The sequence below is a fragment of the Lepisma saccharinum genome, chromosome 2 (genome assembly GCF_977018435.1).
Source record: "Lepisma saccharinum chromosome 2, izLepSacc3.1, whole genome shotgun sequence".
Lineage (NCBI taxonomy): Eukaryota > Metazoa > Arthropoda > Insecta > Zygentoma > Lepismatidae > Lepisma > Lepisma saccharinum.
In genome coordinates, this window is record NC_139230.1 from 53,510,487 (window position 1) to 53,535,054 (window position 24,568).

Sequence of the window (24,568 nt, forward strand, 5' to 3'; positions counted from 1 at the left end):
CTATTGGTCCACTGGTCCTTCTACATACTTGTATGAAAAGGATTCCCCCTTCTGCAAACCAAGGATGCTCCATTATGCAGTTACAGGGTCTGCTCAGAGTTCATCTTGTAATCAAGGTGCCCTGGGTTTGATACCTGGTGGCTGGACTTAGTGGTTTGGATCCCACTTTAAATTGTAGGACTTAACATTCTTCATCACTGTCACCATTAACTTAAGACATAGGAAAGTGATCTAAGATAACCAAATAGAAATAGTCTCAAATACTTATGCCTGTCTTCAAATGTAAGTCTGCGGGTTTCACTACCTTACAGATGCAGGCTGGCATACAGAGATTTATATGAATATCCATTTTTGTGAAGGCTAGACTTTTTTCAGTTGAAAACTAGTTTGTTTTGATTTCACTGTATGCTCTGATTAGCTATTCAGTGGAATTTGAATCATGGTGTGCCTCCACCCAAAATCAAACCTAGCACCCCTGGCCAGAAGGGTTAATGAGAAGGAAGTAGGAAAGACCCAACAAACAGGAAATCTTTTGAATTTTCATGGCTGCATCTTCAGACACTTCCAAACGTATATCTTAGATTTTTTGTGTTGTCCCCTGTTCGCCAGGAAAAAAAATAGTTGCCATGACTTATGACTTAACCCACGTGTGTGTGTGTGTGTGTGTGTGCGTACAAAATTATGGTGTATTTGAAAATGCCTCATTGTCATATTCTCAACATTTCTTTTCTTTCTTTAGCTGACTCTACAAAAATGAATGACTTTGACTATGACTTATTTGATGATGTGGATGATGTTCCACCAATGTATGATGATCCATATACAGCTGGAGCAAATCTTTGGTATGAGGAAGATGATATTGATGAAGGCGTTAGCATAAGGGAACTTTGGGAACTATGCATTGAACCATCAACAAGAGATGGTTTGACACATGTTGGAAGACTATTACTGTGGTGCTTTCTCTTCAGAATATCTACCCAAATAGGTGAGTAGTTAATTTTGTATTGTATGCATGTGTGTGTGAGTAGTGTAAAGCACCTTTGCTTCATTTTATTAATGCTTTGCAGAATTTCGTTCCATATTCGTGATGAATGGGAACCAATCATTTGTGTGTATATTCTGGATGGGACAAATTAATCACCACTACATCAGTCTCAGTAAAATTACCAATATTTTTACCAATCTGATTTATCTGTAAATAGCCTGTAATTTAGTACACAATTCTAGCATTTTATTATTTTTATGTACATAAACAAATAATTTGTTTGCCCTGGTTCTGTAAAGTAAATGCCATTTCAATCACCTGTGGAAAGCAATAAAAATAAATCACAAATTATATTGAAAAATATCACACAAAAGTAAAGATAAAAATAATCTAAAAGCCAGAGATATATAATAAGGATAATAATTTCATAATATAGTGAATAATAATAATTACTATAATGGCAGAAAAGTGCATTGAATTTAGGATTTAAAAATATGTTACAAATACGTATTACTTATGGAGAATAATGAACCATTCATATTATCCAAGTAATATTTACAACTTTATGTTGTATCAGAAGATTATAGAGTATTGAAGTCAATAATATCAATTGGTAATTTATCACAGTACTTACCTATTTTTATCCTATCTTTTTTTTCAGTGAAAATTCCATTACTGGTTTGTCATGCTTTATCTGCTGGGACTGGATTATATATTTTGCATAATTTCTTCCGTTCGACAATGTTCTATGTTGTTGGGTTTGCAGTTGCTACTTATATTGTGTTGATTTTTGTCTCCAAGTTTCTTAAAAAATATCGTGGACCCACAGTTGCTGTGGCATCAGTCTTTTTCCTTGTAGTATGGTAAGTACATCACTCGGTGAATTTGCTCTGTTTGTAAGGTTTTTATAGAATTTGTCATCCTAAGTAATTTTCACATTACATGGTGGATAATTTTGAAATATTTTCTTAATGATTTATCATTTACAGTTAATATTGCGTTGATAAAAGTATCTGCTCTTTATTACTGGTTTAGAGATATGAGAAGGAAGCACATAATTAAAATTGCATAAAATAAAGTGGTAAGTGTCACCTTTTACCACCTCTTTAAAATACATTTCAGACATACTTCAAGATTTTTTCGCTTCATGCTGATTTGCATGTTTGCAATCCTGTAATCCTGTACACACCGTTCCAAGTCATACCTTAATTATTGAGTTGAATTAATCACTCAGATGTTTCATAAAATGTATGTCATTTCATATTGCAATATCAGTATGCTGTGATATTCATTCTTTATCGGTAAAAATATCATATCAGTCCATCCTTAATATATATTATTTATGTGATTTTTTTGTGTGCTAGAAATACTCTGAAATAATATATATATATTTTTTGCAGTGAACTTGTTTTTGTAAAGAGAACTGAATGGCACAAAATACGTGGTGCTCAGATGCTAATTGCTATGAAAGTGATATCTGTTGCTTTTGACACTGATATTGGATCCTTGCAATGTCTTCCATCACCGATTCAGTTTTCAGGATATGTTCTGTGTGTTGGTACTTGTGTTTTTGGTCCTTGGGTGCCATATAGAGATTACATAGCAATTTTTAACAAGCCACAGTGGGTAAGTATATTCTTTTTTTTTCTATATAGAGAGCAATTACTAAATTTGTAAACTGTAGGTAAAGATGTTTGCAATCAAGGTGTCTTAGGTTTGCTCCCTGATGGAGTAACATTGCAGAGTGGTTTGGATCCCACTTTAAACTGTAGGTTCAGTGCTGATTAGCCTATCTGAGCACTAACTCTACTCAAAGCAAAGTGACTATTTTGCAATAGTGTTGCTAGTTGGAGTGCTGCAGTGACATCTGATTTTATTGAGTTTTCATGTGCATTTTTTAGAAAGTTTGAACATGGTTATTTTCCAGATAAGATATATTTGTGTATTAAACTGAGAGAAACCAGGACATTATCATTTTACCAGCAGACAAAGGAAATGCTGCTGTTATACTACAATCCACGGACTATGATGGCAGAATCACAGACTTTCTTACTGTTAGCACACACCGACCTTCACTCTGAGACCCCACAGCTGCAATAGAGAGGAAAACCAGAGCTCTATTGAAGAAATCCACACTGCCGAAAGAAACCTGGGACCACTTAACACCCAGTGGAACTGTACCTCCACGACTGTATGGCCTTCCCAAAATACACAAAGCTGATGTACCATTAAGACCTATTGTCAGTGCCATTGGATGCCCTACCTACAGACTCGCTAAATTACTAACAACACAACTCCAACCTCTGATGGACAAATGCTAACATCATGTCAAAAACTCATCGGACTTCATCAAGACCCTGCCGAGCATCAGAAGTTCTCCCAGTGACATTCTGGTCAGCTTTGACATAGTATCGCTCTTCACCAGAGTGCCACTTCAAGATTCCTTAAAACTGTTAGAGCATCACTTCATACCAGACATCATCAGCCTCTTCAAACACATCCTGACTTCAACCTACTTAAACTACAAGGGCAGGTACTATGAACAGGCTGACAGAGTGACAATGGAATCCCCGCTCTCTCCTACAATAGTCAATTTCTTCATGGGGAACTTCGTACATGAAGCACTTTGCTCAGCTCCACAGAATCCTGCTGCATTTGACAGATACGTAGACAACATCTTTGTCATCTGGTCACATGGTGCAGTGCTACATATGTTCCTGGATCATCTCAACAACAAACACCCAAACATCAAATTCACCATGGAGACAGAGACCAACAGCAGCCTTCCGTTCCTCGACATCCTCATCACATGCAAACAAGACTGGGCCTTAGGACACAGCATCTACAGGAAACCTACTCACACAGACCAATACCTCAATGTCAAGAGCTTTTAACCATCAAGCACAGTGCCCAACTGTACTCTCTATGTTGTTTTACCAGGCCATCTCCATCAGTGACACAGGACACCTGTGCACAGCTTTCAGACAGAATGGATACGCTGAAAGCATCACCAACAAGACACTTGAGTGAGTAATTCACGACAAGAACAACCAGCAAACAAACTTGGACCCCTCCCGACAACCAAGAGGAGCAGAAGATAGCCATCATCCCATACACTGGGAACCTCTGCAGTCATCAGCTGCATTCTTTCAAAGCACAACATTAAGATGATCCACAAACCACCACTGAAGTCAACTTCGAAACCCTAAAGACGACCTTGGACAGAAGACACCCAGGGTTTACTCTCTCATCTGTTCCTGCAGTAAAGCCTACATTGGACAAACGGAGGACAATTGAACAACGCTGCAAAGAACATGCCAGTTACATCAAGAATTTACATCCCAAAAGAGCAGGGTTAGCAGAACATTCCATCCAGGAGGGCTATAGAATTGATTTCACAACCACAAAGATCTTCAATAAGTCATCCAATTACTGGCACCGAATCATCAAAGAATCAATAGCCATCTACGGGGAAAGGAAAACCTCAACAGAGACATGAGACTTGAATTGGACCCAGCCTGGTTAGCGATTGTCGACTGGGAGTGAGGACGTCATAGAGACTGCACGTGATTGGCCTGCCAGCTACACCAGACTCCACCCCCTCCCACACCAATTACATATATAACTTTACCCTGACACATCTGCACTTCAATCCCTGAAGATGGAAGGGACGTTAGCTCTCGAAAGCTCGGAAGCCTATCCGGAAATCACCTGGTTGATATCCCGAGAAAACCTCTTCATCAAGAAAATGTTGTTCGTTGTTAATCCTCCACTGTATATACACAATAGCATACTTCTTTTACAATGATTTTTCTTTCCTTTATGTTGATTCATTGTATCAAGATGCTATTGTAAACTTTGATGACAACCAATTGATTAAATAATCATATTGGCAATACTCCCTACTTGAACTCCATTGTTTCAAATCAAACATTTTACAGCTTTGTGTATAAAACAAAGTATGCAGTATTAGTTAAAGACACAAGCATGTATTGCAACATTACAAATTCCTTGTATTTTTAAAATAGTGACATAAAAATATGAGTTTGGTGTGAAGCATGTGCAGAATTATTTGTCATAAAAGAACGACATTTGAAACACAAGTGGCCAAAATCCTGAATAATTTAATGCAATTTTGCTACAATTGCAAGTAGCAAATTATCACGTAACAATAAGGATCAATACCAGCATACAGTAAATAAGAAACTTTCCAAATTGATATTGAAATCTAACTTGTCATTTTATTTTGCAGGTTTATAGCTTGTGTTCTTTCTTAAAACAAAACCTGGATGATGCACATCAATTTTGGTTAGAATGGCAATTACAAAACCTATCTGTAAAGTGTTTGTGTAGGTGAGCAATAAGCCTTGTGCATTATGAGAGATATTGATTTCATTGATATTAATGCTATGTGACAGTAAGCTTCAGTAATCTTACCAGCTTTGTCTCATTGTTTTAGTGAATGCCAATCAGATAATTTCTAGTAGGAGAGAAGTAGTGATATTTCCAGAACAAATAAAAGTTTTAAAAAATATCGTAATTGAACCAGTACAGTACATACTGGAAGTCATTACCTTCATATCAAGAGTTTACATTACCGTATAACAAAAATGGCATTCCCATCTTCCAGTGTAGTTTTGTTTGTTATATAATACGTATAATTTGCTTTATGAAAGTATTTAAGAACATTTGAAATGCATGTCTATGTTGCTATGTAGAAGCAGACAGACCTATGTAGAAATTGAAAACTATTAAAGAGAAACTATAGTAGCAGACTGAATGACAACACAAACTGTATGTTTGAGAAAAATATTAATATTTATTTATTTATTTTCCTGCTGACAACTGTATTTGCAAATGATGAGCATACCAAAGAGCAGCCCCCTCTCTTGAATGTAGAAGTGAAAAATTAAATTAAAAAAAATATTTGGGGGATGATCATGCAGATTATTGGAATGTGCCCATCCTGAAAGGTGCTAATCTGGGAATGCATGCTTAGCACCATGCCATGAAGACATATAGGGGGTGTGGGGGTAACGCCCCACACTTTCTTGATCCGGTCATGAGTGCAGGTGATGTGATAAGCATCATGCCCCTGACCGCCTTTACCCCCCAGGGTTTCCCCCAGGTACCCATGTCATTCAACGCTGGGTGGGTGCCGGGGCCGCTTTCAACGTTAGAAAAGTTCCCGGATTTGAACGGGCTGGGGTTTGAACCCGGGACCTTGAGCATGGTAGTCAGAAGCATTATCGACTGAGCCACCGCGGCCACTTTGGGTATCAACATGGGAATGCTATGCTTTTCTGTAATGTAAAATTTATTGGGACAGACTTATAATTTGTCAGAATATTTCATGAAAGAAGGTTGAACCTTTGTACTGCTGTCAGTCCGGTTAAACACAGTTTCAACTTTGAATGTAAATTGTTTCTGAATATTTAACATATGATGTATGTTTAATGTCATTGTATCAATAATTTCTCCTCTCCCGAAACACTGACCAATTGAACAGTTGACCAAAGTTCACCAGCCTATCAATGTTTCTTACATATAGTATGCAATTTCCTTATTAACCATGTCCACAAAAAGTTTCAATCCATTTTCTTGTCCCATTTTCCTCTTTCTTTGTCCTCTCATCTTCCCTGTCACAGTAAAACTAACTGCACAAATATGTGTAGGTTATCATCTTGAATATATCGACCACCATCTTGGGCATTTAAATTTACAAATATATCCATAAAACCAATACCCTTGCCTTTTTTTGGGTGCAGTACAGTGGAACCTTGTTTTATATTAATGTGTTTTGCAGTTAATGTGAACAGTCCCAATAAAACAATGCTTCAATATTGTCCCACATTGTTAGAATTGTTAGCCATAGGTCTCTTTTCCACATTTTAACCTCTGTACCTAGGTAGTAATTGTGTTTGGTTGGAAAATATTATTTTGGATGTGTTATTTAAATGAGATTGTAAAATAACTTTGCTACCTTTAGTTTATTTTGTATGTGTAACTTGTGAAATAATGTTTATTATTTAAATGTTTACATTTTGCAGCTATTTTACAAAATTTACATTATGACAGGCAGTTGTATTTCCACTAGTAAGTTGCAATTTTTATATTACTGTTTACTTTGTTTTGCAGAATGCCAGGTGGATATGGAAAATCTTTTTTAGCACATTTTTGGCATTTCTTTTCCTGACAGTATCAACATGTTGGATGCATTGGTTAATACCAGATGGTTCATGGAGGTAAGTGGTATAGTGTGGTGCATACTTTGTGCTTAAGAAAAATGAAGGTTTCAATTGCTGTATATTTTGTTTGTAATATATTGTTTATAGTAACACATATTAGCAACAAATGTAAGATATTCCAATCAAAGAATTATGGCACATTAGTATGACATGCAGGGAACTTGAACTAAGAAGGTGGTTCTGGCGAAGCAGGAGAAAATCTAATGAATAGTGGTCAAGCCTTGTTGTCAATTCTTCAGCCCTGTTTTATTACCTAGAAGGAGGAAAGGGAAGAAGAATGACCTGACAGTTGTTGGATGAATTTGCCATTTGTGTGGTGATATACAGTGGAACCTCGATTTTACGTTCCCAGATTTTACATTTACCTGCATTGTACATTCAATCTTGATGGTCTCAGCATAGCAAAATGTTATAAAATTTTCCTTGATTTTACATTTTCTCGCATTTTAAGTTTTTTCAGCTTGGTCCCCTGAAAAACATAAAACCGAGGTTCCATTGTATTAGCCAGGCTAAGGCTACATTCTGGTATTCCAGACTAGACTGGACGAGAAATAAACAGAATGTAGCAGATGACAGAGTTTGTTACTTCCCATGCTGTTTGGTTTGGCAACAGTACAGAATAGACTCATTTTCCGATCACGTGGCAGAATGCTCAAACACCTTTCTAGTTGGTGTTCCGTGTAACTAATATGCACTTAAAATTCATTGGCATCCAAGTGAATCTAGTTTTGTTGTGAAATAGATAAGACAAGCATGATGAAAATATCCATGTTTTATCTGTAAATTGGAACACACAAGGATGTATCCATTACTTCTGGCTGAGAACTAAATGACTGTAATCTCCAGGATTGTAAACAAAGATACCTTGCCAAGTTTAAGCTGCTATGGATCAAAGACATAGCAGGAAGGATGTGGAAGAAATGGAGAAAAAAAAGTATTTTTGTTGCTATGATATGTATCCATAACTAACAAGCTCATTTCATGTGTTTATATATTTTTTATGCTAACACTAAGAGGACGGAACCGGTCATCATACCTCTGAAGGATACTACAATGGATTGCAACTATAAGTACAATCACCCATCATGTTGACGGGTACAATTTGTTAGGCTTAAGTTTGTAAACAATAGCAGATTGAATGTGCAAGTGAACTTATGTTCATTATTGCTCATTGTTGTTCATCTAACAGTCGTATTATCAAATTGAATGTTGGTTCAGACCAAATGGCATGCCTCTATACGGTGAAATTTGATGCATAATGGCCAATGTACTTGTTCTCCAGTATTCTCTATATCACAACCATCAACTCCCTTCATCATCATCCTTCACCATTTCCTGTCTCTGGCTGGGTTGGCATAGAAGTCAAGCCTCTCCATTTTCTTCTGGTGTTTCACCACTCCTATCTTTCCATGGTGTACCAATCTTGTCCTCTTCTCCTAACACTCTCCACTATCTGCTCTTTCCACCGACATCTTGGTCTCCCCTTTGACCTTACTCCCACTCCCTTCTGCATCCATCCTCTTCATGTGTCCGAACCATCTCATCTGTGCCTGATCTGTTCTGTCCTGAAGCTTCACTGCACCCACTGCATTTTTCTTTTGTCTCTCTCTGTCATTGTCCAAGTCTCTGCTCCATACATAATTATTGGCACATAAGTACACTTCGCAACATCTTATTTGACCGCCCTGAAAAATTTCAAAGTCCGGAATTCGTAAATTTGGCAGCATAGCGCTTCAGAGCCAACTAAGAGTAGCCAACTTTGCAACATTTCTTCTTCCTGAATGAAAACGCTCGTGATTTTTTTTTCATTCTTTCACATTCCATAAAGTAAAGATACCCCAAAGCAGTAATAAAATATATGAGTAGACAAAAAAAATGTTATGTAGAAATACGAATGTTGAAAATATTTCAAGATTCTTCGTTCTGAATTTGAAAATAGGAAAATGTATGTGCATTGTGAAACACTGAACAGGTTCTCATCCACCTGGAAAGAATTGCGGTCACATTTGAATGCAAGAAGGCAAATTTATGATGATTTTATGCGAAATGTTTAGTAAAGATACCTTGCACAACACCAAACGATTCTGCAGAGTGTGTCTTTTCCTTGGTTCCTGGCGAAAAATGATTCGAAAATCCGGCACAATGTTGCTTCAACTGAGATTAACATGTTTTACTGAGCTTTCTGTTAGCAATCTCCTGGAGTAGTTGGTTAGATGACAACACATTCGTTTTTTTACTGTTTTTGTCAAGATCGAAACATCGTAGGTTCAAATCCCACCCTTTCCTTATTATTTTTTCCTTTTTATTTACCGAGTACGAAGTGTTCTAATAACGTAATATAATATTATATGATATTACTGTAAATATTTAGTAAATATATCTTGCACAACACCAAACGATTCTGCAGAGTGTGTCTTTTCCTTGGTTCCTGGCGAAAAATGATTCGAAAATCCGGCACAATGTTGCTTCAACTGAGATTAACGTGTTTTACTGAGCTTTCTGTTAGCAATCTCCTGGAGTAGTTGGTTAGATGACAACACATTCGTTTTTTTACTGTTTTCGTCAAGATCGAAACATCGTAGGTTCAAATCCCACCCTTTCCTTATTATTTTTTCCTTTTTATTTACCGAGTACGAAGTGTTCTAATAACGTAATATAATATTATATGATATTACTGTAAATATTTATGCGATGCATGCTCAGTGGATGCGATTGGGTTTCAAAACTGATGGGCAAGGTGGAGGGAGAGGGGAGGGCAAGGACAGTTTCTTTCCCTTGGTAGATAATGTTTAGCATAGTACTGGGTCATCTGCCCCTCCACACTCCATAATCGTCGCCACTGTGCATGACTCAAGTAATGCTTGTACTAATGTTTTTAATCTTTCAGTGATTGGCAGGATTTTAAGAAATACTTTTCCTTTCATTCAGCTGTTATAAGTTAATACATATTAAGAACTTACATGTCAACTTTCTGCATCCGGAAATGCTGGACATAAATCGCATAAATATCAACTTAAATATCCAAGAAACGTAGATAAGCATTCTCGTCCAAGGCTGTTTACTTCCCGAAAATCATTTTGCAAAGAAGTAGGTTTGAACCCATGACCTTCCATTCCATAAGCAAACGATCCCCCTACACCACACGGTTCACATTATTTTATGCACTCGGTTCGGATCCCACTTTAAACTGTAGGTCCAGTCCCGATTAGCCTTACTATGCATAAAGTTGACTTAAAACACCAAATCAACCAATTCATCTCCTTTCAGAGTGGGCCTTCTATGATACTGTAGACGGCCAGCATCCGAAAATACATTTGTGCTTCGCGTATACCAGAGTGTAATTGCATTTAATATTGTGACTAATTTTACTTTAAAACCACAGATTAAAGCGATAATAGTGTCCAGAAAAAGAACGTCAAAGTAGATCTTCACACGAAGTATTTTAATCCGTTGCCAAACATTTCAGTTAAGAATGCTTTTCCATTGACCGTATTTTCGATTCATGGTGAATTTGCTAAAAGGACCATGTCAAGAAATCTAAATATGTTAGTTTTACTAGTAAATGCATTTAAAATGAACAAAACAACAGGGGAGGAGAAAAATAAACCTCAAAAATAAGTAAAAATGCAACAGAAACTGTTAAAAATACTGACAAATAATCTAAAAGCCAAAAAAGGCCGAAAAATGAAAAAAAAAAAAATGTAAAATAGAAAGTGTTTTCCGGCTCTAACTGAAGGGAAACAGACATGATATCAGGTTTAGCATTGTTTTTAAGGGTCAGAAAAAAAGTTGATTTTTCATCAACTTTCGGACCCTAATTAGTAATTATGACCATTGAAAAAGTTGGAGGTAGCTTACTGAAATTTTTCTTGCTGAGGGATCGTATCGTCCCATATCTCCACTTCATAATAAAGAAAAACATCAAGTTCATATTTCGAAAATGACTTGGAGTTTTCCACCACGAAAATATGTTTTTCATAGTTTGAAGTTCGTTAGTATTATCTTACAAGGTTTCCATTGTTTTAATTTCACACATATTTTATGTTTCATACATTCCTCTCTCTTTTCAAACAGTGTTTGGGAAAAAAAGCTAAAGTTTCTTGTCAAACGGGGTCTGGTTCAAATGACTCCTTTTCGCTCTCCTGTTCCTGCTTTAAACAAACAACAAAATACTTCGTAACTAAACGATTGCTTCTTCAAACATGGAATTTTTACACAATTTACAAAATATGACAAAACGTCAATAGACATGTTCATCATTTTTCCCTTTCAGCGTTTCTCGATTTTATCTGAATTCATTTCCTCATGAAAAGTGCCATGAGGAAATTATAGATATGACATTATGTGTCAATTGGTATCTTCAAACTGGTAGCAAATTTTGACATGACCTACCTGGAGAAGAGGTAGCGTGCTTGATTCTTACGAGGGAGGTCGTAGGTTCGATTCTCCACCTAGGCAGGATTTTTTTCAGGAGTATATCGTTGGGTGTAAAGTTTATCCACCGGGCTATGAAGTTAACATTGGTCTCTGTATTTCACGAGAGGAAAGGAAATAATAAGAGAAAGTTATTTCGATGATAGGAGGAAGTCACATGCAACGTGGAATGTGCAGAATGAAGTTACATAGAGCTAAGTCTGTAATGGTGGTTTCGAATATTGCAAAGTTAGTGCGGAAAGTTTGTTATATCCGATACTCGTACTTTCTGTTCAAAGAAGACAAACATTTTAGATACAAAGCAGTGAGGAATTAACGATCATTATGAGGTTTTGAATTTTTTGTTTGTCACTCACTATATAAATGTTTATTAGTAGTTTCTTATCGAATCGGCCTTCGTCGTAATAACAATTTATTTATGTTAATTAGCGATTTACTATTAGTTTTAGACACATGGTAAGATGGTGGTAAGGGGATTGACAACAGCCATTACGAAGGAACGGACATAAAATTACCAATCTTAGCAATTTGAACTCATTAAACGCTCTCCTTCGTTACAGTACTGCACTACATCACTACTTAACATAATTGTATATCTTTTTTAGTATATCGAAATCAAATAATCAATATTTTAGGTGTCAGTGAAGAACAAACAATAATGATAATTTTGATTCTTGAATACATATATGTGATTTGTGAATTAATCATGATGTGTGTGTTAACACAACATATGAACAATAACTAAAAAGAAAAGTTTTAACTTTAAATCCTGGAAATCTCCAACTTCTAAGGGGGAATATGCGCAGAATATGTGTGTGTTAACACAACATATGAACAATAACTAAAAAGAAAAGTTTTAACTTTAAATCCTGGAAATCTCCAACTTCTAAGGGGGAATATGCGCAGAATATGTCCCTCAAGTGTGCATCGGACTCATTGTTTAAATATGCTAATATCAACGGTATCTGTTCAGCAAACAAAAAAAAGAAAAAAAAGAAAGAGGAGAGGGTGGGATTTGAACCCACGACCTTTCACGCTTGATGAAAAATAAGAATAGCAGCACCTAACCAACTGCTCTACCTTAACTTAATGACGTTATACCTTTAAAAACATGTTGACGTTTATGAACACTCCCACCTTCCTGTGTTTCAAGCACATTTTCTCGACAAGTCGTGTAAAATATATGTTTTTGAGAACTGTTCGATATTATGCAAGGTATTGTAAATAAAATGTCGCATAAACTCCTCACAAATTTGCTTCTTTCTGCACAAACTTGATGGCAATTTCCTCCAGGTGAAGAGAAACTCTATTCAGTGTTTCAAACCTCCCAAATTTCAAGTCGAGCAAGGAGAATCATAAATATCCTTCAAGGTTCTTTTTCCAATTTATTATTTCTGTTTGATTGTGTATTATAATAGCGGTTTATAGTTTCTAAGTTCATGGAAAGTGTTAAATTGAAAACCTATCACCGCAGCGTTTCTCGTCTAGTGGAAGGACCTACTCAAAGTTGGCTACTCTCACCTGGAGCTGAAGTGCAATGTTGCTAAGTTTACGATTTCGGGACTTAGAATTCTTTCGGGGTGGTCAAATAAGATGTTGCGAAGTGTACATTCCTGTTCCATATTAATATTTGAATGCATTGATAGAGTCCACCACCTATTTGTCCTCTTCTGTTTACCTCCTCATCTATTCTTCCACTTCTCTCAATTATGCTTCCTAGATATTTGAAACTCTCTACTAACCTCAACTCTTCGATGTCCACCTTTATTCTTCGTACATTTCTGGCTCTGTTTCTTGTTGTTATTAGCACCTCACTGTTTTCTGCACTGAATTTCATTCCTGCTCTTCTAATTTCCTCATTCCAACTATCAAGCTTGTCTGTACTACTTCGTCCCTGTTTCCCCATGTGCATCAGCATCAGCAAACAACAGGGCCTTCATCTTTTCCTCTCCTGTCATCTTCCCCACCTCTTCTTTAATTGCATCCATTGTAATTATGAAGATCAATGGCGAAAGAGAATTTCCCTGTTTTAGTCCATTGGGTGACGACCTAGAAATTTTCTTGCAGAGATTTTATTTTCAAATTATCAGAATAATTTTCTGCACCTTATATGGTGAAAAGAAAACAGATCCCCTCCATTCCAATCAGTGCACCCTTGGGGAGTGATACCCGCAAGACTTGCTGGATAGGAGTCTGTAAAGGAAACAAGTACAGAAATATCTGTATGACTGTAACATGTATGTATGTGGACTTTATGTACTGTACAGGTGTACTATACTTCTGTTCCATGTAGTCCTGTTTTGCCTAATCCCCTTTCACCTAATTGCTTATCAGCACAAGATAATGTGATTTACGACCTGGCCGTCATTGTAGGAGAAATGGAATATCCCCTTTCATGATTTCTATTTTGCCTATATTGGTGAAAATCAAATATTTCAAATAAGGGAAATTTGACTCTCTATCAACAGCTGTTTTTTTATTTATTTTTTAACCATTTTTATCATTCATTCTCAGCTCTCCTTGCTGTCACACACATGGTCCATCCAATTGAAAAGGTCAGGATAAGTGTCATGACATGTAAATCGATGGTTGTATAGTAGGCATCAGTTGTTTGCAAGGAGTGCTATCATGAATAATTTGCTGAAACAATGTCAATGCATTTTCTTACTTCTAAATTTGGTGGAAAATTATTGTGCTAAGAAAACTGTATATGCAGTGTTGTTAGGCATGTTGGTGTAGGTTAGGTCAGGTCATCTCTGCTTACTAAATTTTATTTTATAGAAAATACGACAAGCACCACCAGCTTCTGGATTGTGTGAAAATTCTCATTTTTGGGAACAATCTATTTGGCTCATGTGACTGTTCGTAATTAGCATAAGCATATGTTCCGAATACATTGATCGCCTTCAAAATTTCCCTCACTTGCAATATTTCCCTTCCACCTGGTTTAGGTGAAACGGGATATCCCATTTCACCTAAAATGGCTGACAGCTGTCAGATCTGATTGACCGGTGCTAATAAACCATTAGGCGAAATGGGATGTGATTTTGTGTTTGATGCTTCTGATATTTTTTATTAATTAAAATTTAATTCCATTCTAATCTATGATTTACCTGAATATGAATAACAGGTCTTCTATTCTGGCTATTTGTTCCTTTTGTACCCCTGCTCTATTATCATTGTGAGAAGCAAAATTTGTAAGAAAACGTTATAATGATGTGAAAATAAAACAAATAGAGAAACTGAGAAGTTATTTTTCGACCAGAATAACAGCAAAGAGGAACTGTACCCATCAATATGACAGTTAGTCCTAGCTAGGAAATCACTGTCTTCCTAGTGTTAATTTTTAATAAATTCCTTTCATCTTTCCAGGTGGTGGCTAGCATATCGAGATGCCTTGTCATTTCGCTCCAGTCATTATTTCGTCTCATTTTTGTCAGAAGCATCTGCACTTACAGCAGGCTTTGGTCATCATGAGTCATCATGGAGTCTTTCAGTAGCCCGTCCACAATATATTGAGATACCTAGATCATTGGTTGAGGTTGTCATATTTTGGAATTTGCCAATGCACTATTGGCTCAAAAATTGTAAGTGAAATAAGTAAAGTGTGAGAATAACAAAATACATTTCGCTTAAATGTGAGTAATTCTGTGTGCATAGAAATGTAGAACTTTAGAGCTGAATTGATATTGGAAAGCACTAGTTGGAATTACATTTCTAGTACCAACCCAAATTCTGGATATCATGTGAAGAATACAAATATGTGATTAATACCTCACCAAAATTATATAGGGCCTCCCCGATGGTGTAGTGGTAATGTCATCACCTTGTAATAAAGGGGTCCAGGGTTTGATACCTGGTGGAGGCACATAGTGGTTTGGATCCCACTTTGAACTGTACATCCAGTCCAAAGTTGCCTATCTGTGCATAAAGTAAACTTAAAGCCTCAAAAACAAAATTGGGCAAGGAAGTAAACTTCTTTGAAAGTAACTTGAAAGAATTTTTTTTAGCAATATTAGTGTGTGTATATATACACGCTGAGAATAAAGTCTTTCCTTGATTTCAAACATTTATTACACAGAAAAGTAGGTACAGACACATGTTCTTTTTTTTTTGCACCAAAACTCAAAAGGTTTTGTTATGTTAGGCACGTACTTGTTTTTTTTCCTTTTTTAAATATCTCCCAAAATCACAAGTTTGTTTTCTTATTCATAAACTTCAATATGTGCACCATTTATTGAACAGAGAATATCTAAACAATGCTTAATTTCTCCTCGTGTATTAGATAACATCTCATCAGTCATCATTAGGGCTCGGATTTTTAGGTGCTAAAAATCAGAAAATTATTTATTCTTATGTGCTCAAAATATGGAAAATATTTACATTTTATGTACTTAAACATGGAAAATATGAATTTTTTGTGCTTAAAAAAATGTTGACAATTTCTGCTCAAAACAGCTCTACTCACCAGATGAAATTAGCATGTTTGGTGAGTAATGGTGAATTACAATACAGTACGACTGTCATCATTAAATTGTCCATCACAAAGGACTGATGATTGCCTGAAACAGTGCCTTATACTGTGAAAATGTTCGTTCCACATCACATGAAGTCACCCTCACATACTTAAGGCATGATATTTCACTCACACTTAAATATCCAATATTTTCTTCCTGTTCATCGTCCAATACATTTGAAATGTTACACATCATTTTAAAGCCAGAATTTTTTGCCATGACATCCTGAAATTTTCTGCGAAGCAATTGTGCCTTTGGTCCATTAAGTCTATTGAACTTGTTCTCCACTTCACAAATTTCTTTAATTGCTTCTGAACTTGGATTGAGTCACCAATAAGGGATTGTTTGCTTTTCACATGCACAGCTGCAGCAGTATGTTTATTGCCATTCACATGTTGGGTTACCTGAGATCAGTGTTCTGCTGTTATGGCTTTTCCACAGGTCTGACAAAAAAGTAGCTTTTCGTCAGTGGTAAATGTGTTCTTGAATTCTGCAACATATTTCTGAAAACGATAGCTTGGTGCAGATTTCACTTTCAGCATTTTCAAACATGCACAAACTTTGAGAAAACTCGCACCTTTCTAACGAAACACACTAGTGCTACACAGAGGCGCAATCATGAATTTTTGTTTGGGGGGGGGGAAGTACCAGGATAAACATACCAATAATAATAATAATAATAGTTTTAGTAAAAATAATAATATTATTATTATTATTAATTTGCTTTATTTTACTTCGCTTTTGTGCCACTTTAGTCTAATTTGCAAAGATGGGGATGAGTGATGATATGATGAAATTGATGGATGGACACTCATAAACATCCATGTCCAAGCTGGGATTCAAACCCGGAACCAACATTTTTATTATTATTATTATTATTATTATTAGTAGTAGTAGTAGTAGTATCAAAAATGTTATTACCCTCTTAAATTATGCAAAAAGGAGGTAGAAGTTGGTGCTAAAGCATTTGTGTTTAAACAAACATTTTGAATTATTTTTTCAACACGTTCAATTTCACATTAATAATAGAAAACAAGCACACAAACTATTTTTGAAAGACAGGAAATGCTTGATAAATGCATTCCAAATAAAATTATTTTTTACATTAACATGTATACTTTTATGCACGATATATGTTTCACACATATGCAACATGGAGCGATGTGGATACTAAATTGTGTGCATATTCAAAGTTTCCTTAATACATATTACAACATATATTATATTGAATTTTTAATCAATCTGGATTTATTATTACTCCTTAAATACATTACACGACCAATTCAACCTTCTCACAATAAACCAAAAGCAAAAATTACATAAATGTCTCTCAAATGTGCATGCTCCCTTTCCTCCAAACAATTGTTCATGCATTTAAGACAAAAATCAATTAACACAAGTCTTATTTCTCTGTCTGGGAATTCACAATTACAAATTGCATTTGCAATTGCATTACAAAGAACAATGATATATTGCGAGCGAAGTGAACAAGAAAATTTTTTGGAACCAATTCTTTTCCAGGTTGAAATCAATATTGATTTAATAGGGCGCTAATAATTTCTAGGGGATGCCAATGCATTCTCTCTTTTACAACTTTTGTGCCTCTCCAATGGTGTAGTGGTAACATTGTCGCCTTGTGGTCAAGGGGTCACAGGTTCGATACACGGTGGAGGCACATGGCACAGTGGTTCAGGTCACACTTGAAACTGTAGGTTCAGTCCCGATTAGCCTTTCTGTGCATAAAGCGAACTTAAAACCACAAATCAATCAATCAATTTTACAACTTATTTTCATTTAGATCATTCGGTGCCCAGGGCCGACTCCCACCGCTCCGCTAACTACCGTTCTGAACTTGATAAGCCCAAGAAAGGAAGGTGTTGCGAGCGAAGCAAGCAAAAAAAAATATGAATAGTGTTTTTATTTGCATAAAATTTGAAGTTGTGTGCGGTAATTGCCCCCTGCAGGTACACTTAGCTGTCAATGTTTGCCCCCTTTGGTTTCGCCACTGGTGCTACACCCACGCTACACCATGCTGAGCAAATACTGTGGAACGGGCTGTCCACTACCGAACGTTGAGCTTACGTTTTACCCATAGGAATACTACCTCTCAGTATGGACAATTTGTTACATCCAGACTAAATACTATTGTCAGGTCTTACAGAAATGTTTCCCTCTGTAAGATGCGAAAATAAGTACAGCTATAAAAAAATCACTTTTGATTTCTTTTTGGGAAATCTTAAAAAATATATGAGAATTTAAGTAGATATGAAATTTTATGTGGAATTTCTGTGACAAAACATGCATTTTATGATTTATGAGCGTATATTAAGAAATATGTATTTACATAAAAAAATAGAAAATATGTGTTTTTATGTGAAATAAAATTTAGTATATAGGCTTCAATTAGCATGATCGGAATTTGTAACTCTCTTACGAGGTCATATCTACTCGCAGAAAAAATATTTACTTACCTAAAAGTCCAAGCTCTAGTCATCATCGCTAACATAAAGCTGTTCAACTTTTAACTACTGTGCTCTGAGAAATTCCAAGTTCTCTTGAGGCACAACAAGTTTATTTCTGAGGATTGCATTGAAAGGTGGTGTGCACTGTTTTCAGAGCCCCTTCACTCATACCAGACCTACCCATTCTAGGCATGTCACCAACATTGCCAGTCTCCTTAAACTTTGCATACCATGCTTTGGTGCTTTTAACATCTGGAGGGTTTTGTCCATACTCCATTCTGAACTGCCTTTGCACTATCACTGGTGATTTACTTTCATGGTATCACAGAACACACCGAGCTTTCTCCTTCATTGATGCCTTGTTGAAACACAGCATCACTTTCTGACAAAATAATGTTGATGAGTCGGGCTATGTAATGCCACAATGTCTTTCTATCTGTCATAGTTTTTTAAGATACAATTCTTCTTTATTTGGGAAAGACTTTGTGCTCACATATTGGTATCTTATAACTTCAAAGTGGATTAATTTGCACTAAAGAATTAAGTAATATACAATTAGAAACACCAAAATATGCATGCATTTAAACATGACTTATGATTAGTATGTATCAAGAGTAGGAAATATTAATCATCAGTTTCTTTCTGCAGAAAATTTACTGTCCTCAGAAGTGCATGACAATGTAAAGCAGAAAAATATAAAATGTGTTTAAACCACATGAGTTTTCATGAAATACGAATGTTCATGCGAAAATTCAATAGAAATTTCAAAAGTGGAAAGTATTTTTATTTTTTTCACATTTTGTTATAAAATATTGTGAAATGACTTGAATTTGCAGGGGACCATTGCTGGTGAGATCGTGGGTCCAGGACTTAAAACATCTAACCACTGAGGCAATGAATAATCTTTATGATCCATGTATTTCACATAGATGAATAGCATGAATATTTTTTCCTAGAATGAAGTTTCTTTATTTGCTGTATTAAGTGTAATTTTTGAACCAAAACATTCATTCAATTCTTGTAGCATAATTTTGAATTTATATTTACCTGATTTGTGTGTTTCCCATCCTCATATTCATGATTGAATTTAACTGTCAATCTGTTGATTGATTGATTTGCTTTATTTTACTTTGCTTTTTGTGCCGCTTTTGGCTAATTTGTGAAGATGAGGATGAGTGATGATGTGATGAAATTGATGAATGAACACTCACAAACATCCATGCCCAGGCCAAGATTTGAACCCGGGACCCCTGGCATCATATTCAGTGGTAGCGTCATTGCCTTGTAATCAAGGGGTCCCGGGTTCGATACCCGGTGGAGGCACAAGTGGTTCGGATCCCACTTTAAACTGTAGGTCCAGTCCCGATTAGCCTTACTGTGCATAAAGTGGACTTAAAACACCAACTCAAACCAAACCCTGGCATCATAGCACGATGGGCTAACCACTCTGCCACAGGGGCTTGCTATCAATCTATTCATGTATATTCAACTGTTACTGCAGGATGACTATTAGCTCCTTTATTATTGTTTTCCCTTTTTCATGTAATGGAATACATATTTTATTTCTGTTTTACAGATGTATTCAGAACAACAAAACCTCTTGGAAGTTTCGCTGCCATTTTGTCAACATATGCAGTTAGTTCTCTGTTACATGGGTTGAATTTTCAACTGGCTGCTGTTCTTCTGTCTCTGGGAGCATATACATATGTTGAATATGTCTTACGGCAAAAATTAGCTGTGATTTTTGGAGCCTGTATTCAGGTTCGTCCATGCCGTAAAGATTGTGGACATCGAAGCAAAGATAAGAAATTCTGTGTTGTAATTGCTAATGTTGGGTTTGGCATTCTAGCCATGTTCCATCTTGCATATTTGGGTGTAATGTTTGATATGTCATCAAAACTCCAAGAACAAGGCTATAATTATGAGCATACCTTGTCAAAATGGTCTTCGCTTAATTTTGCCAGCCACTGGGTGGCACTATTTACGTATCTTTTCTATCATCTGATCTGACATAGTGAGAATCTATTATGTACTCATTAGGTACTTTATTTGAAAAGAACAGTACTTTTGCTAATTTTTCCACTGCCTTGTACATAATTTGAAGAGTGCTATTTTCTTTATTTATATTACCATTTCAAAATGTGGTGGAATGAAATGGAACAACTTTTGATGTTGCAGTGAATTGGAAGGAAAGGAACATGCCAAATTGTTACAAATTTAAACAGACTCAATTTTTATTTTAAAATTTATAATATTTTAATTTGTTTTCTGTACACTAGGGATGGGTCAATATGAAATTTTGTTCATTACCGATATAACAGTCACTGATACCAATAACCAATATTTTATTGATCCGATATAAAATTCCAAATGGTCCTTGAAGAATCCAAATGGTTCTTTGACCTCTTTAATAAATGTTTGTTTCCAGGTGACTGCAGTGCAAAAGAAGTTGCATATTTAGATATTTGCTTTTTAAAAAAGTGGGGCATAGAGATAATAATAATAACCCATGGCTCTACAGCCTGTAAGGGCCTTGGCCTATCTCTTGGCATGGAGATTACCCATAAAGATTATAAGAAAATGGCAGAATTTTGAACTAAATTATAAGATATTTATAGATATATTGGATTGGTAAAATAATCGGTAATTTTACTGATAAACCGATATATCAATATGCCTATATTAGCCTGTACCAATAGAGTACCAATTAATCTGTCCCATCCCTACTATACACACAAGAATAAAATAAATGTTCTTGGAACTTTTTATTCAAATAGCATTTGCAAACTTTTCTCTGACTTCAGTACATACCAGAAATATGTGTGTTTGATGAATTATGTAACAGATATTATTATGTACTGTAACAGATATTGCTTTATATTTTATTACGGTTATTTCCTTGTACTTAGATATCATCTAAAGTTGCCTGTTAATATGTTTAGAATGTTTTGGAACACTATATACTACATATTACTTTTATTTTTAATTGAATCAAATGTACAAAATGTTTCAACTGCTCAGTTATGGGGAAAATGCAATTGTGGAATACTGACACATTACGTACATACTACTGAATGTAAGAATGTTTTTTTTTTTAGGTTTTATTTTAAATGATTTTGAAATGGATTTTTTAAATATATTTTCTGTAGACACTGGAAGTTCAGACGAATGGAATAACAAGACTTCAACTTATTAGAATTGTTTTAGGAGACAGTGGCATTTAATTTGTCAGCTTTACTTTGCTCAGAGTCTATACATTGTGCTTTCTATAATTTATTGATGAGATGGCAAAAGATTTATGGAATGAAGTCATAAACCATGAACTTATGGCTAAATAGTATGTGAGCAGATTTGTTTTGAAATCTATTCAGAGAGACACAGACACGAGCATTTTTTAAAACAACTTTAGAGAATCTGCCTGTATATAGTATGCATACCAGATAATACTTTCATACATACATTACCTGCAGTTAGACAGCAGTGAAGAAAGGAACAGTCAGGAGTTGCAATGATTGACAAATTCAGTTTTTCTTTTCTTTTTTTTATTTTAATAATTTTATATATAGTGTGTCCAAAATCATCTTTAACAATTGTTGGGTGCTGGTAAATATTGCAAAAGCAAGTAACTTTTCCTTATAAATTTTACCCTGAAAGCACTTAGTTTCTGCACTATTTACAAACTGACAAAGACAAAGAATTTCCAATAAATGTTGTCTGAAATTCAAGACTGTTCATTCTAAAATATGTTCATTTTGTTCCAAGTGTCATGCATTATCCATCACAACAAAATCGATTGACATTGGTTCATGAAGAGAGGTTCTCATAAATCATACAGTATTTATATGGGAATCAGTTTCCTTATTTTGTTCTTTTGTTGCTCATTGGTATCATTGAATGAAATAAATTGTTAAGCAAAAGGAAAGTAAAAGTCATAAATTCTCCATATTTTTCATTCATTATACCAACTTGATTAAAATGAAATAAATAAATTGCCATAAAAGTAAGGTGTGCAACCTTCAAAATGAGGCTGTGAACACATTATGTTTGCATTTGTTCATTTGTTGATATCATAAACATCAGTTACACATGTGTCTGTGATTATTGATTTGAAACATGATGGGCACATTTTAGAATTTAATTTTAGTCTGCCTTTATTGGAAATTGGATTTTGCTCAGGTAAGACTCCCAAGTTGTTTTTAAGTGATGCTAGTGGCAACCCTGCCATGCATACCTGGAAGTTACATCAGGGTGATTCTTTGCTGTGTCAGGTTGCATACATACAGGTTAGATTTTGAGTGCTTATGGAGCAGAAAGTAAGCACTTTCGAGGTAATGTTTATGATTAATAGTTACTTTCTTTTATGATATCTACCAACACCCAACTGTTGTTGAAGTTGTTTTTAGACACGCTGTGTATATATGGGGCATTCCATTGTCACAGATGGAATAAATAGACTACATTTTTTATATTAAAGTAACTATTCTACTGATAGTTATGCAACATCTTTCTTACAGTTTCTGTGCAATGAAATATGAAACTTAAAACTGTTGATTAAACATAACTACCCTTAAAATACTTTCCCAGATTTGTAGCTGCAAGTGAACAATTTTGTGTCACGGCTGAGACAGACGAAACACTGCCTCTTCACTTCATAAGAAATGTATTTTAATTTCTGTGAATTGTCAAATAATGAAAAATAAATTATTTAAGACAAAGAGAGAAGGTAATTGACCTTTGAATGTTCTAGTGCAGTTGAGGGGGAAATCTAAAATCTAAAGGATAATTAATTGTTTTTTGGTGTCATGGGCGGAACGCAATAGAAAACACAACTAAATCAAAAAGTTAAAATAAACTAATAATATGTAAAATACCTTCCACATTCTAACTTTATTATGTACAATACTTGAATTTTTATCCAACAGACAATTTTAGATTGTTCACTCACAAGATATGATGAAGTCACAACATTGCATTTAATTTTAAAAATTGAGGTGTAAAGGCTCAATTGTGAGTGGCAGATATTGTTACAAGTTGTATTATCATATTTTATTTGTTTTGCATAGCTTTTCTGCCACTTTAACTTAAATAAAACTACTTATTTCAGTATGCCTGAGAAAACTCATATCACCATAGAATAAATTATACATCTTGGGATCACTCTCCCGTTTCTGATTTAGTCATATCTTGGTGGTGTTTCCCCCAAGCATTAATGATGATACAAGATATTTTGTATAAATATTTCATTCATGTCAGTCTGTCATACCAAAAACAAAAGAGCAATTTAAATTAAAGCATATTTGCAAATTTTATTATATCTTGGTTTAGCACAGGTGTATTATAGCAATTGTTACTGATTTTCAAGAGCTGGTTGACTGCATGAAATATAAGACACTTAATTCTATAGAGGTTATACAGGGTGTTGCAAAACTCTTTCAACAATGCTTGGGTGCTGGTAGATATAAAAACTAGTAACTTTTCCCTATAAAGTTTACCTCGAAAGCGCTTAGTTTCTGCACTATAAGCGCTTAAAATCTATCCTGTACGTATGCAACCCAACACAGCAAACGCTTGCTCTGACATAACTACCAGGGGCGCGTGGCAGGGTTGCCACTAGCGTTCCTCATTAAGAGAGACGACTTGAAAAAAAAACAACTTGGGAGAATTGCCTGAGCAATTTCCAAAACATTAATGATACTTACGAATGTTGTAAGAAGCATTGACATTATTTATAAACTGATCAAGACAAATAATGGGCAGACTGAAATTCAAGATTACTCATTCTAAAATATCTCCATAATTGTTTGATTGGTTTTTGGTTTAATTTTGGTTTATTTTAATTCACTTTTCTGCCACCTTTGGCTAATCGCGAAGATGAGGATGATATGATGAAATAACAAATGACACCAATGTCTAGGCCAGGAT

General features: G+C 35.3%; 1 protein-coding gene across 1 annotated transcript in view; it reads left to right on the forward strand.

Moving 5' to 3' along the window:
• por (Protein-serine O-palmitoleoyltransferase por) overlaps window positions 1-24,100 on the forward strand; it is a 39,173-nt gene extending 15,073 nt beyond the window's left edge. Inside the window, exons 2-7 of the mRNA XM_083118093.1 lie at window positions 740-985; window positions 1,647-1,848; window positions 2,386-2,611; window positions 7,124-7,230; window positions 15,040-15,254; window positions 20,223-24,100. Of these exons, the coding sequence (XP_082974219.1) occupies window positions 754-985; window positions 1,647-1,848; window positions 2,386-2,611; window positions 7,124-7,230; window positions 15,040-15,254; window positions 20,223-20,656 (1,416 nt within the window). The 5' untranslated portion in view covers window positions 740-753 and the 3' untranslated portion in view covers window positions 20,657-24,100. The remainder of the gene's footprint in view (window positions 1-739; window positions 986-1,646; window positions 1,849-2,385; window positions 2,612-7,123; window positions 7,231-15,039; window positions 15,255-20,222) is intronic.
• Window positions 24,101-24,568: the final 468 nt, after the last annotated feature.